Source organism: Phalacrocorax carbo, chromosome 1 (assembly GCF_963921805.1).
Source record: "Phalacrocorax carbo chromosome 1, bPhaCar2.1, whole genome shotgun sequence".
NCBI lineage: Eukaryota > Metazoa > Chordata > Aves > Suliformes > Phalacrocoracidae > Phalacrocorax > Phalacrocorax carbo.
In genome coordinates this window covers 83721659-83736518 of record NC_087513.1, presented here as the reverse complement: position 1 = coordinate 83736518, position 14860 = coordinate 83721659, and the positions used below count along the sequence as shown (strand labels likewise).

General features: G+C 41.5%; 1 protein-coding gene across 1 annotated transcript in view; it reads right to left on the bottom strand.

Moving 5' to 3' along the window:
* LOC104046228 (ovostatin) overlaps positions 1-14860 on the bottom strand; it is a 27453-nt gene extending 12593 nt beyond the window's left edge. Inside the window, exons 1-19 of the mRNA XM_009506339.2 lie at positions 14739-14860; positions 14036-14219; positions 13555-13711; positions 12070-12122; positions 11184-11204; positions 9987-10155; positions 9438-9522; positions 8535-8646; positions 8041-8155; positions 7739-7848; positions 5892-6050; positions 5294-5521; positions 4717-4774; positions 4061-4206; positions 2802-2951; positions 2039-2209; positions 1598-1730; positions 892-988; positions 172-400 (exon numbers count right to left, since the gene is read on the bottom strand). Of these exons, the coding sequence (XP_009504634.2) occupies positions 172-400; positions 892-988; positions 1598-1730; positions 2039-2209; positions 2802-2951; positions 4061-4206; positions 4717-4774; positions 5294-5521; positions 5892-6050; positions 7739-7848; positions 8041-8155; positions 8535-8646; positions 9438-9522; positions 9987-10155; positions 11184-11204; positions 12070-12122; positions 13555-13711; positions 14036-14219; positions 14739-14860 (2499 nt within the window). The remainder of the gene's footprint in view (positions 1-171; positions 401-891; positions 989-1597; positions 1731-2038; positions 2210-2801; positions 2952-4060; positions 4207-4716; positions 4775-5293; positions 5522-5891; positions 6051-7738; positions 7849-8040; positions 8156-8534; positions 8647-9437; positions 9523-9986; positions 10156-11183; positions 11205-12069; positions 12123-13554; positions 13712-14035; positions 14220-14738) is intronic.

Below are 14860 nucleotides of genomic sequence, written 5' to 3'. Positions count from 1 at the left end.
TAGTGGCTTAGGAGGACAAATCCAGTCAGGATAATCTATCATCAGATAGAATGATCAGTACATCAGTCCAGAGCAGGGGCAGATCCAGTCATCTACACCAATATTTTTTTTTCAGACTACAAAGGCTGCAGCTTCTTTGGAGATGGGGTAAGTGTGGGCAGAAGTACACACCTTAATGCAGTGGTCAAGATAGTTGAAGACATTGGCTCTAAGCAGGAAATCTTCTCCTCGGATGATAGAGTATGGCAAGGTCAAGTCCACAAAGAAAGGCTGGAAGGATGTCAGGGTGGCAGGCACAGACATACCAAATCCAGCCAACTCTTCCACACAGAAGGCACTGGCCTTCCATTCGGTGATGGTGTCAGGGATGGTGTATGAGATGCTGGCTTTTCCAGTAGAGCTGATGGGAATGGATAAAGGATGAGTTTAGAAAGGGTAAGTTTCATATACCTTGCTTCTCAGGAGAGGCAATGTGTTTTGAAAATCATCACTACCCATATTCTGTCTGCAGAAATACCACATCCAAGTCCCCCAGAACGTATAACCTACATCTTCTGAGAAAAGCCCATTTGAAAGTTCTGCCTATCATTTCCCTGAGTTTGGAAAGGAAAATCAGAATTCTTGTTTTGCAGACCCATATTTTAAATAGAGGTGTCCCTCTTCTTAGGAAGGGAATATGACCCACGGTACACACGCTGGGGGAATTGATGTCTTGGGGACAGGATCATTTTATCATTGAAAAGAGGAGGGCAGGTGATGTTTGAAAAAGCTAGGTCTTCCAGGCCAAAATGTAAGAAGAGGTGGCAAGGAATTGTTACCTTGCAGGACAGCAGGTGACATATTTCATAACTCTTGACAACAAGGCAAAGAGAGGGAAAAAGCAGTACTCACTTAATTAGGACTATATCCCAAATCCAGGTTTCAGGGAAGAATTCCCGAATACTCTCAAGGATGAGTCTCTTCCCACGTTCCTCTCTAGCAACTTCAGCTGGTAAGAAATGATGGGAATTTAGTCAAACCTGGTTCATATGACAAAGACTCCCAGAAAGGACAGGTTTTACTATGCATGGGCCAGTAAGAATGACGGTTACGTTTACCCATTTCTTTCTAACTGAGGCCATTGGTAATGCCACACAAATATTATTTAATGTCACTAATTATCTCTGAGTTAGGTATAACCTGGTATCACAGAGAAAGAAAACATTACTTGAAGTGCTTTGGTCTCCAGATATAAGCACAAGACCTAGGGCTGGCTCTCAGGTCTCTTGGCTCTTAGATCTCTTTGCTGTCCACACTGTTGCACTGCCTTTTAAAACAAGCTTTGGTCAGGCAGAAAATGGTATCAACAGTGTTAGTTTTGTGTGACATGCTACTGATTGCCAGCACTTCCCAGCATGAAACTGAACATGAATCAGAAATGTAGATCTAAAAGGCTTTTTTGGGCATTGGTCATTATCCTAAGCCATCTCATTCAGTGCTAGACCAGTAGTCAATATCAATACCAATGTAAGTCATGAGTACTGTCCAAGTCCATGTCACATAAATATCACTTAATTTAAGGAGAAAAATAAAATCTCTTTCCTGTCCCCTATATTACCTGATAATTTGGCATGGTGTGTAGAAGCCACGAATCCTGCATCCAAGAAATATGGCAGAGGTCTTACAGTCTCACTAGTACACAGAACTGGTTGCCGAACCTTTGAGTTGGTAAAAAATTTCATGCCCATATCCTGTAAAAAACACATTTTGGTGTTAGCCATAACCTTACTGTAGCTGAGGTTTATTCCATTCCTCCCTTTTACCCTTTACTGCCTCTCCACCACAGAGATGCCCAGAGACATCTGTGCAGAGACTTGTGGGAGCTTTGTGCATGCTGGAAAATCACAGTAGACACCAGAGTCAATTGAGAATAGATGTCCATGAGGAGAGTTTGTCATTTATGAGTTTTACTAACAGTGTCATTTGCAGAAATATCTAAAGTTACATAAGGAAGTGGAAACTCACTTCAACAGATTTAAGTAATGTACAGGACATTTACCCTGAGGAACTGATATACATCTGGGCCTAATCCAGACATTACAGGTGTGTAATACAAGCCTTTGTGAAAGATATTGTCAGATGAGACACAGGGATCTTGGGGGTCATCTTCTAGATTAAGCCCATTGAAGATGTAGCCTTGAAAGTCTTGCAGGGGATGCAGGCTGTATACCTGTGAGGGGGAAGGAAACACAAAACCAGTGCCTGTGGAAAGATCAATTTTGACCACACCATCATGTGCTGCAAATCACCAGAGCTGAGATGTTGGCCTGTTTGAAACAATTATCTGTTTCCTGGATTGAAAACTGTCTGAACGGCTGGACCCAGAGGGTGGTGATCAGTGGCACAAAGTCTAGCTGGAAGCTAGTTACTAGTGTGTACTAGTGGTGTACCCCAGGGGTCAATGCTGGGTCCAATCCTGTTCAACATCTTCAGTAATGATCCAGATGATGGGCCAGAGTGTACCCTCACCAACTTTGTTGATGACACAAAAGTTGAAGGAGTGCCTGATACACCAGAGGGTCATGCTGCCAGAGACTAGTCGGTGGTTAAACCAAATCCCACATGAAAAAGGATGTCCAAATATAAGAAACAAAAGCTGTGTATTGCCTGTTCTAGATGGTTTATGACTAACACGAGCAAAAAGTGGAAGAAGTCTAACACAGTCTAACAGTCAGTCTTGAGTGAAGAGACACTGTAACCGAGGAGGAGGAAGAAGCAGGGCCACAGTGGAAGGAAACAATGCATTTATCTGGGCAGCTTACCATTTCTGCAGACAGTTCTGTCTCTGACTTCAGGAGCAGCACACTCTGATCCACTGCCCTCACAGCACAGAAGGAATTGGCAGCAGCTTCAATGCTTAAACTGACATTGGAAGCTGCACGCATCTGTTTTTCAGAGAATTGCAACTGGACCTGAAATTTATCAATGAGATGTTGGTATGGCTAATCCCTACTGCTCGGGGGTGCTCTGGATGTGTGTGTGAATGGAGGGTGAGAAGGAGAGTAGAAGGCTCCTCTGTTAAAGCACAGATAGTCTGCCTGGAGAAGGATGTCTGGTCTCACCTGTCTCTATTGACCAGGCCGCCGCTATAATGGGCACTTAGGCGATAAGAACATTTGGACTCCTGTGATAGCTTAAATGAAGCTTAACTCATGTGATTTAAAATAAAGTGTGATTCTGTTGCTGCTATTCTCAGATCAAATCTTATTATGACACAGACTGCATGTAATAAGCACTACCATGAGTAAATCATATTTTTACTAGGTCCAAGGCCCACCTTTAGGAAATATAGAACAGATTCTGTTTTGAGTATTCAGAGGCAAAATCTACTTCACACTTTTGTTAGGTAAGAGGGAAAAGTAGGAGGGGAAGACTACATCAGGTAAATGGAAACATTTTACTTTTAACCTCATTTGTTTTGTCTTCTCTCAATGTTTCATGTTTTTTAGCTGAAAATTAGAATAAAAAAATTAGAATAATCAGAAGATTAGAAAGATCTTAAAGGTGAAATCTGATTTCAAAATAATAAATCAAAATGTTTAGTGGAAAAAACATGAAGGAAAACTTAAACCCCAGATTGTTATTTTTGCTTTCTTTTCTATATATATTTAGTTTTGGTAAACACAAATTGCATTTTTCAACAAAAAACTGTAAAGAAGCAGGTCAAATAATGAAGTGGGATAAGACTAAAGTGTGTTTGCTATGCTAAAGAACAGACAGTCTAAACTAAATAAGACACTAATATAGTTCAAGAGAAGCAGGAACCATTTGGGGGTAGTGTGGGCTTCCTAAAAAGCAGTTTTTAATCTTAAAAGAGGATTTACCTTTTGATGATAATGCCAGGACGTGGTAGTAGAGGATAATACAAGAAAAAAGGGGAAAAAGGAGAATGAAGAGGCTAATGCTGAGAGAATTGGACAGAAACAAGAAATACAACTGGAAATTTGTTGTGAATGTGTGTGCAAAGAATTTGTATTTATCTGACAGCAGGTAAGACTTGCTGTATCTTAGTACCTCTCACCTTGTTTTTGAAACACTTCTCAACTGGAAACCGGACACTGTCTGCCACCAGCTCCTTGGCAGGGTGTAAGGTATATACCAGCAAACGAAGGGCTGGAGCCATTTTCTCATTGACTGCTAATGGGATGGTGAAAGTTCCATTTTGGACTGTTAGAAGAGAGAAAGGGACCAATAAGGAGAGGAGTGGAAAGTTCTGCTGTAGTAGTAGCCGTCTTCAACTGGCATAGAGCTGTTCCAGTCAGTGGAGCAATCTGTAATTAGACAATAAACTGAAAAATCCTGGATTTGCCAGGTGGCATGCCTGGGTTTAGACCCAGCTTCTCTCAGATTTGTTGTGGGTTTGAACATGTGGCCAGGTTCAGATAGTCCCCTCAGTCAGACTTTCTGCATTCCCTACTTTATCCTTCAGCAAAATCTTTACAGGACACTACTTCCTGACTCATATCAAATTAATTATTTGCTGGACTAAATCTGACTTTATAGTGATCTTAGTGGTAGTGCTAGTATCATGCATCCATGCGTGGCCAGGGAGAGGTTCAGCCCTCCCAATAGCTGCTGTATACATCCAGGAAGCCTTGCCTTGGTCCTCATTTCAACCATCCCTATTTTTTTATTTTTATTTTTAATGCAGAAGCATGGATTGGCAACTTAACTTACCAGCTTGGATATTAACTTTCATTTCCCCTGTGAGGACAATCTTGCCTTTTGCCATGCCCTGTGCAGAGGAGAGCAATACATTATGAGTTGGTAGAGGTTGGAGCAAGAAACCGGCATTCAAGTTCAGTGTACATCGACGAGGCATATATATTGAGATGGCTTCAAATGCTTAAACATCCGTATTAGGGCGTGCTGGATTCTGCCACTGCTGCTGCTACTGCTGGGGCCCTTGTCACAGATCAGGAAGCAGAAGGAGAAGGAAGGGAAAGGGGAGGCAGAGAATACTATAAAGATTTTCTTGGAGGGAAGGGACAAGAACCCTGGACCAAGACAATATGAAGGTGGTTCCTTACTATGAAATAGAGTAACATGGCCACAAATAGGCGGCGTTTTTCCTGAGAGAGTAGTTTTGCCAAACCAAGTCAGTGCTGTTTCTCTCCTTGGGTTGTTGGCCATTGTGCTGGCTGGTAATCCAAAAGCTGGAAGAGTAGTCACTGCTGTAACTGCTGTGGAAGGACTCCCAGAGAGCTGCCTGGTCAAGTCCTTTCAGCAAACCATACAACAACCCCACACTCACCACATAGTAGAAATTAATGATGTTGATGCCCTTGTATCCTTCTGTTTTCAAGACATAGTGCACAGTGATCATCCTCTTCTGCCCACAGCTCAGATCTTTCCACAAAGGCTCAATCCTCACAAAACTGCTAGTCCAAGAGTAGAAGCGCTGGATGGACAGAGATGCATCAGGGTAGGAAGGCTCTATCCAACCTTCAGTGTGGCACTGGTCACTGGTTTTATAAGTTGCCTGATCACAAGAGGGAGTGGGGAAGAAAAGGAAAACAAACATATGTCACTAGGGAAATCATTATCACATACTGACATCAGAATGATTAGTTCACAAAATGCACATATTTAAGAACTGCATCTAAAATCAAACTGGTCAGGAAAAAGCAGCACAGTGGTCTTGCAGCCTTGCAGCAAGACATTACATTGCAACAGCTCAGGTGTTTCCTTTGCTTCTTTTATAGTAATTATTGAGAGCTCTAGAACATGAAATAAGCCAGAGAAAGCACATTTTTATTATCAAACTTCAAACCTCATCCCATCTTTTTTTGGGGTTCAGTTTGAGAGCAGCCATCTCTCTCTGTCTCAATTCACCCTTGTTTTGTACTTACTTTCAGACTGATCTCAGGATCAAACATTTCAGATGTGTCAATGCTAAACTCTGCAACACCATTATCATCAGTGGTGAAGTTGTCTGTGTTCTTGTTATTGACAAATAGCTGAATAACCTCATTGGAAATAGGAGAGTTGTCTTTGTCTACCAACTTGATCTGTAGAAGAGAATTCAAGATGTGTTCGGCACGTTATGTTTCTCTAGGTAGCTACTAACATTTTGTACTCCTTTGCTCTCCACACAGCAGAAGTGCTTTTTCTTCTCCCTTCAAAGCAACACTTAAGAACTGAAACATCTCTCTTCACTTTTTGGCAGCTACCTCAGCTATCTTATAAGATTTGGAGCAGGAACTTCTTCAGCACCTGCTACATCACTGATGATGTCCTTTTATGGAGCAAGTACTTCTTGTCTCATCTCCTTCCTGGCTGGTCCCTTCTGACTACACAAATGTGTAGTTTAAAGATACACTTCCTTTCCTCCATTTTCTCCTTTCTTAGTCTTGAGAGTCTGCTACTGATACTTTCAGTGTCTGAAGGCCTGATTTCCGATTCTGTCCCCACTGTCTCTGCTGTTTATGTGTTATACAAACAAAAAATAACAGACACCATTAGGTAAATTCTAGGTTGCTAGAACTGAGCATTCATTTTGAGTTTTTTCCAGAAAAGCTTTTTCTCAAAAAAAGATGGCAGAAGTACTAATATATTAAATACAAGCTTAGGAGACTGACTGTCCTCACTGTCTAGAACCAGCATGGAGACAACCACTGAAACAAGAAAACCAATAGATATCTAGAAGTATTCAGGTGGATGTTGACTTCAGTGGGACTGAATGCAACAAAAGTGAAGGTATGCAACATATGGCCAGCAAGAGTTGTTTCATAGTGCAGGGAAGGACCGTGAATGGCAAGTCATGGCATCAGGACAGGGACTGAGATCAGTGGCTTCCAGACAGTAGTTCCCCTGATATGACCCTATCGGGGGTGGGTGGGGTGGGGGGCAGGCTTGCACAAAAGCAAAGAAGCTCCCCGAGGCCAACAGGAGCAGCTTTGCCTCTGAGATGTGACATACCAGTCTCCTACCATGTGTCTCTCAGAATGTTTAATCTCTAGTGTGTGTGAGAATGCCTGTGTTAGAGGACTTCACTGTGGTGCATCAGCCCAGGGAGCCTGCTGACCCTCATCCTCCAGTAAGGGGTGGTAAGGTGCACAGCAATCTAAGAACAGAGTGGGGACCAAGTAAGAAAGTTATATAGACATCTTCCAGAGGGGGGGAAAAATACTCATTGAAAGACAATCTCTTATCTGTTTTCAGTGCTACAGGTAAGATGTCCCCTTGTGCTTTCCTCACTGAAGAAAGCTGAACTGGAGGAAAGAGAGACATTTACTCTCTCTACCCTTTAAACCACTGGCAGAGGTATGTGGGATTTGTCATGAAAGACAAAATCGTGAAAAAGCTCTTTGAGACAGAAATATTGTTATTTCCTTTTTTTTTTTTAAATACCTTTCACTCTTTCTTCCCTCACCCCTCATGTTTTTATTCCTCTCTGGCTGGCATATAATGGTCAATTCTGAAGGGAGGGTCAGTGATTTATATCAAGCTTAAAATGTAAGTTAGAAAAATGCTGGTTAATGGAATGTTTTGATTCAAAGCATTTCTGGCAGAATGAAACTCAGGCTAAACTAATACTCTTCAGCGTTCAGAATTACCAGTTGGACACTCTATGTAAAGAAAGAAGCTTGGGGAGAATACCCCCTGCCCCAAACAGTCCCCCAAATGTTTTCATCACTGTTGTCATGAGATTGCCTGACAGTCATCTTCACCATAATCTCTCTATGCCCTTGCTTACCTGTCCAAAGTAAGGAATTCCTCTTCTGTAGTGGTGATCCATGTTCTCAAACTGTATACTGCTCACTACCCGAGTTATGGAAATAGACTGAGTAGCTGTAAGTTGCAGGCCTGTAAGACATGTCCAGAGTCATGAGAAGATATACGTTGCCTTGCATATAATTTCATCAGCATTAGTGTTTGCCTGGAGGTGGTCGCTTTGCTTATAAAAATGGATCTTCAGGAAGACATCCTTGTACTCAGCAGGCAGAGGGTGAATATCTTATACTCTGTTGCTGCTTCTGACTGTCTAGAAGGGATTACCTGTTCCTTTCTCTGTGACAATGCCTTTCACATCAAGATTCCTCGTGTAACCAATGCGATTTAGCTCAAAGATGTTGGAGCTGAAAACTTGGGAGAGACAGCCCTCTGTCTCCAGCTGGAAAGGGAAGAAAACAAATCTTGTTACCAAGGACCACAGATTTCAAAGGATGCTGGCAATACACAGGACCCTTCTTTAGTGAGTGAAGTCTTTTCCTGCTGCTTTTAACGTGATTTGTACAGGACTGATGGAGACATCATTGCCTACACTTTTCAGATGGGAAACTGAGGACCATTTCAGTCCTTCTTCAGGCCTGTAGGAAAACAAGAAAAGAAATGAGGTGCCCTGAGTTCCTAACTAGTGATCTAAGCAAATAGATGAGTAGAGTGAAGTGAGGCATCAAGGAGAGAAAGAACAGTGTGATGAGCAAAGGGATAGAAGCAAGAACACAGGAGAGAGGACAAGCACAAAGTCGAATACCAATTATGTATCATACATCTTTGGTAAATGATTGACAAACTGGGCTTTTCTTGCATCTCCCATAAGAATCAAAATCCCTGCACACGCTGAGCTGCACTTCCCCTTCAACAGGCTGGCCATAGGTGTACCTAGGGGAAGAGGAAATAGGTCCATGAACTGATGCTTGAAAAATTAGCTTAAACTAACATATGCAGAAATAGACCCAGGATGAGCAGTGAGTTTGGAAGCCAGAGAATGGAATAGTTTCAGAGGCTTTTTCCTAACTCTTCTGCTGTTACAAAAGGATAATGCAACTCAGAAGTTGAAATGAGTTCTATTTCACCCCTAAACCCGTGAACCAAAACCACACCTTAAATATAAAAATGAATGCCTGTATAAGCATGATGGACAGACATGGCTACTGACCAAATTATGACTGTTGCTTCCACTTTTCAGCTTAGGCTGGAGTTCTAGACTCACTGAAATCAAGGCAGAACTCCTCATATCTGCAAGGGGATCAGGATTTCAACCCTGGATTCTAAATTATAAGATATTGGTATTAGAGTAAGCAAGGTCCTTCTGAAGGACTAAGCTTGAAGGGGGAGTTAAAGACCCTAAGACCCCTGCTAGAATTGAACGGTGCTCTGCTGTATGAAGATCTCCCTCTGAAGTGTGTTATTGGGAGTGGACATGTCTTACTTTAGCTAGGGACATCTCGAGACTTGTTCAACCCACCAAACACCAGACGGAAGACAACACTCATACAATAAAATGAGATGATCTCACAAGTAAATGAAAGCTCCAACCACCAAGTCAGCCCTGACCAACCTCTTCTGAGGCCCTGTTTATGTCTCTTCTCTAAGCCCTGTCTCTTTGCCCTGTCCTTGTGAAGTTCTTACTCTTCAGCATATTTCCTAACCACTCTGCACCTGGTACTTACACTCCACAGACTTTCACTGTGAACTCTGATTCCAGGACTGTAAGGCTTTCTGGTGCAGTGATTGTGACATCAAATTTTGGCAACACTAAGACAAAGAATAAAAAAACAAAGAACTAGCACATTATCAAATGGCAGACCCTCCTGAGATGAAAGAAAAAATGTCACAGATGGAATGGAATCACAAAACTGGGGTACCAAAATTGTCAAGAAGCGGCCTGACCTGTGAAGGTTCTTTCAAGTATTTCTATACAGTTTTGAAGAGAATTCAGGACTTCTGAGGTAAATCCTGTGATGTCTAGATGCCTTACAGAGCTTTGGCAAGAAAGTTATACAGATTATTTTCCTGTCTGAATCTGTGCAAAATGATTAATTTCTCTTCTTTGGCTTTTTGCTGTTCTTTTTTTCCCTCTCTAGTTCTTAATGGCAACTCATTGAAGCTGCATTTGCCAGGAAGCTGTTTGAGGTTTTAGCAATCAAATGGGTTGATTGATAGGGGCTCATCTCTAATAATGTTTCCTACTGTGATTAAAAACAACCGGTGGCATTTACCATATTTCTCTACAAGGAATGAGTGATTTGTTTTATCCCCTGACTTCTTTGCTACAATAATTTTGTAATTCCCCAGGATAGGCTCTTCAGTTAGCGGGAATTCAATCTGGATAATATTCATCTCCGATGTCACATTTTGCCACTGAAAGATCCTGTTGCCCTGTGGATCCTGAAGAAAAGAAGAGTTTGTTTGCCTTGGAAATCTTTTGCTATGCGTACACAAAACCAGAAACACAAAAGAAAAGAGGGCAAGTTACTTGAACTCATTGGGGAAGTTGCTTAATGCATGTGCATTGGGGTAAATTATGCCTTAGTACTCTGATTATTAATGTTGCTAGATTCTCCTCTGTTGATCTCAGATTTAGGCATCCTCTGCCAGCCTAGGTGTTAGTCTCAGTCATCAGGGGAAGATGCACAGTACTGTTCTTCCCTGCTCTTTAGTATATGTTGCTCTAGTTTTATGTCCAGGAGGGAGAGAGAGAAAGAAAAGCCCTTCTTTGTGCTCCCCCTTTGGCCAAGCTTATCCCATACAAATCTTGGTCTTTAGCAACCCCACCTTTTGCAGTTGCTGAAAGAAGGAAGGAAGCATTTCTTCTGCATTCATTGAGGTGTCATTTGCCTCCAAGAATATTTTATGCTAGTTAGACTAAAGAAAACTCATTCACACTATTTCCTTGAACTGTTTAAAGTGCTGACTGCAGAAGAACCAAATACATATGTTTCACTGCAAACAAAATAAGGTCACCCGACTTCACGGTATAACATGAAAACTTGTAAGAATGCTGTCTAGACATGAATGGTGAATGCTATTTTAAAAACCACCACAAAATGCCATGGAAGTGCTAACATTGCTAGAAATTGTATTCACAGCCTGCATTTGTTCATAGTTTTCAGCAGCATTTGAGTTATGAAAAAATATACCCCAAAATAAGTGAGTAAGCTGGAGGAGGTGAGGGGAGTTAAAGGCAGGCATAAGAACAGTACAGCTTTTACTGAGATGAATATAGGTATGCTATCCATGTTAGCAAAGCTTGGACAGCATCCTAGGATTTTATGAAGTTTCTGCTTATTTCTGCCAGTGTACTCAGGAGCAGGATTTGGCTGTGTGTGGACACATGCAAACTGATGTAAGCACATGTGCCCTAGATTTTACCTTTATATGCATAAAACAGTACAAAGAGAAAAAAAACATCTTACCTGAATTGCAATCAAGGGGTACTGAAAGAGGAAGAAACAAAGGGCAAAAAGAGATTAGGTGGCTGAACAAACACAAATTAAGTTTCCCCAGGACTGTGAGAAACATTTAACCAATAATCAGTATAATACCAGTAATCAGAGATTCTTATATCGTATTTTGATCAGTTTAATAGCAGTTTTACTTCAAGCAGAGGATAGTGTAAAGGGAAGAGATGAAATGAGAATGTTGGGCAGTTTCTGATCATACTGGATTTAGTGCAATCCCAGAGCGGCTGAGTAAGTTATAGAGGTGCAGGTAAACTGTGATTTGGGCTTCTTATATCCCACTCTGCTAATTAGCACCACAAGAGAAGAGGCCAGTGAAGACCCCTCTGTCTCTTGGCTTATGTACTATGAGCAAGAAGGCAGCTTGCTGGAAATGAAAAAAGAGTCTCTTATGAGGTAAACAATTGTGGTAACAATTTTCAGTTTCATTCCCCCATTTCTAAAATGTGCAAAGTACTAGGTGGATGACTTGCCAATTTTTGCAAACAATTGCTGAACAGTAATAGCGGGAGACTGAAGAGTGGGCTTTCTGGTCAGAGCTAAAATAATGTCTGCATCAGCAAAGTGGAGGGTTTTTTGAGACTCTTTCCCAGCAGTAGCAGGAGGTGGTGTGGCAGGAATCCAACCTGCTACACAGTTGCGCTCTTCCCCGTTATTCCAACATAAGGGTGGATTACAACATGTGGCTAGGAAATCATGTTAATTCTTTGCCATTTAGTCTCTGCACACTGAGTAAAATGAGATATTTCTCATTTTACCCACAGAAACTGTTTATTCAAATTTTGAGAAGAGGTTGTCTCCCAGCAATTTTAAATACAGGGGAGTATTTCTGGCTACTCACCATCTCCTGAACAGGTTTAAAATTGAAATCCAGAGCAACAACACGAAACATCACTGGAAAGACAAGGAACAGCGTGTTAGCATTAACTGTAGTTTATTTAGCTGAGCACAATGTTTTGCATTCATCAGTCCCACTTCACAGGATGCAGGTAATAAAATGCATCTGAAGGCAAAAGAATCATACCCCGACTTTGCCAAGGGGACTTTTCCCCAGCATCGAGTTCTCACACTCTTTCATCAAAGTTTGCTTAACTTCAGAGAAAGGGGATGACTAGATGAATAAGAACTGCTGTGCAGGTCAGGCAGTCTCAAGTGACAATCAATTCTTTCAGTGGCTGTCTGCATGTTGTAGGCAAATTTGTTCCTCTTCATTTCCCCATCTCTAAAGCAGGGTGAGCTTTGAACATGTGAAAGTTACGAACATTAACAGAACTAGGTGAAGTGCCAGTTTTTCCTAATGCAGTGTAATTCTTGTTAGTTCTGTTTGTTTTCAACTTGTGCATGTTTTTGCCTTACTTTCTTTTTTCTTTACAAGAGAAAAAACTGAAAGGAGAATGATGAATTACTGTACAAAGGAAAACACAAAAACATTTCAAAACTGCCCCTACAAAGTATTACCTTTACATCATCTACTGCTTCCCCACCTTAACTCAAAACCAAAAGCAATCTGACAATCAAGCCATGTTTGTGGGACACCTTAGTGGCACCAAATTCTGATTGGTAAGCTTTCCTTCATGCTATGTATTTATGTAGATATAAGTAGATAGCCTAAATAAAGTATAACTGATCCAGTCTAATTGCTGTGTTATTTGGCTGACCTCTGGAAAGAAGTATTCTCGTAGTGTTTCCTACAGTGTTCTAGCTGTGTGCTAGAACCCTTAATGCCTAGAAGTGAATTAAGGAATAGATCTGGATAAATGGTTCTTTGCTTACATGGAGCTGTGTTCAATGGCTAGATGAGAAGTATGGATAGGAGAATAGCGTAAGTGTAGGAAAAACAACAACATGAAAATATAAATTCCAAAACCATAAGAACGCAGAAGGTAAATAGCATGATTTTGTCTTTAAGAAATTATAATTCATTTTAAAATAATGGATTTGACTCTGGGTCTTTAGACTGTCTTTGATGGTGACCAGCATCACAGACAGAAGACTGTGGGAGCAATGTTTCATGCCAGAGTGATCTGATCACCTCTTTCCACTATCTTGGCCTGCCAACAGTAGTGAAACAGCATCAGTAAAAGCTCCCCTTTTCTTGCAGCTGGGAGGAAAGGACAAAGAAAATAATAGAGGCCATAGGATGACAGTCTTCTGCTGTCCTGAAGATGACTTTCTGAGCTCCATAGCAAATACTTGTAATGGCTTTAAGAGAAACTCTGAAGAAACTGCCTAGTCTGTAGCTCAGACTGAAAAACTCCTGGCAGAGGAATTCTATCTGAAGGAATTGCTTCCTAAGGCACATGTCATAAATTAAATAGATATTCACCACTTTGTCCTGGTTTGTAGGTGGGTTTGTCTGTCTGCACGAAGACAATGCTCTCTGTGTTCCAGATCATCACCGACCGCCGCTGTTCTAGGCTGACTGTAGTGCCCTTGGCAGAGAAGGAAATGAAAGCCAGTGGGGCAGAACTGGCAGGAGGAATCTGTGAGGAAAGAGAAAGACAAGGGGAGGTTGCTAGTCTGGAAGTCAATTGCTCCAGGTCCTGTTGAACAGCTATACCTGTGGCCTGGGTTCCTACAAGGAGACACCTGTCTCATTTTCATCACCTTTCTTGGACCTCTCTTATTTCTTATGTCTATTGAAAATGCCTCCTTGTCTGTTACTATATATCTCTCCTCTGCTTCATTTTTCCTTCAATAAGTCTTGTTTCTTCCATCGCTTGATCCTCTCCTGTGTTCTTTGCTCTAATTTTCTTGTCCCTCCTTACATTTCTTTTCCACTTGGACATAAATTACAATTAATTTACCGTGAAGTTGAAGCATTGTAGACCATTGCTTGCTGTCATGGTTTTCTCAAAAATAGTGGTGTTACAAGCACCATATTCTAGGATGACTCTGATGGATATTGTCTCATTGAGGTGAAGGAACTGCAGGCAAACCTGACCTGGAGAGTCAGTCTGGAGGACAGCAGGCACCATCAGGACATACTGCCTGTGAGATCCAAATATCAAAGTGATCACATCATAGAGAAAAGAGAAACAGCCTCAACAGAATGAAACAAATACAAAGTATTGTTATTGTTCAGTACCTGCTGATTAGTTTCCATTAAACATAGGACACTCTGCCAGTGCCCCTCACTTCCGCCCTGCAGCTCCCAACTAACCCAGCCCTGGGTTCCCCACACAGCTCTACTAGCACTCCTACCTCTTGCCCTTTTGCCCTTTATCTGAGTCCTGGACCCACCTGCTTTTAGCAAAGCACATTGCTGTTGCTGCTATTGTCTTTCTGAACACACACATCAACTTCTGTGGAAGTTCCACAATAGGCAGAAGGTCTGCTCCCTGTTAAAGGAGACCCATTCACCTGCCAACCACATTCCAGTTTAACTTAGCTCTCCAGATAGCAGAGGTGAGTCATGGCACTAGTTAAAATTCAAAGTAGTGGCACTAATTAACAGTGTCTTTAAAGCCTTATTATGAATACTATTAGTAATAATATGGTAGTTCTTACGGCTCAGGTTCCTTTGCAGCTGTTACATGCAGGAGAAGAACAGCCAAAAGAAACTTCAGCCACATTTTTCTCACTGGGAGACAGAAGAAAGAGATAAGCTTTCTTCCCAAGAAACTATTCAT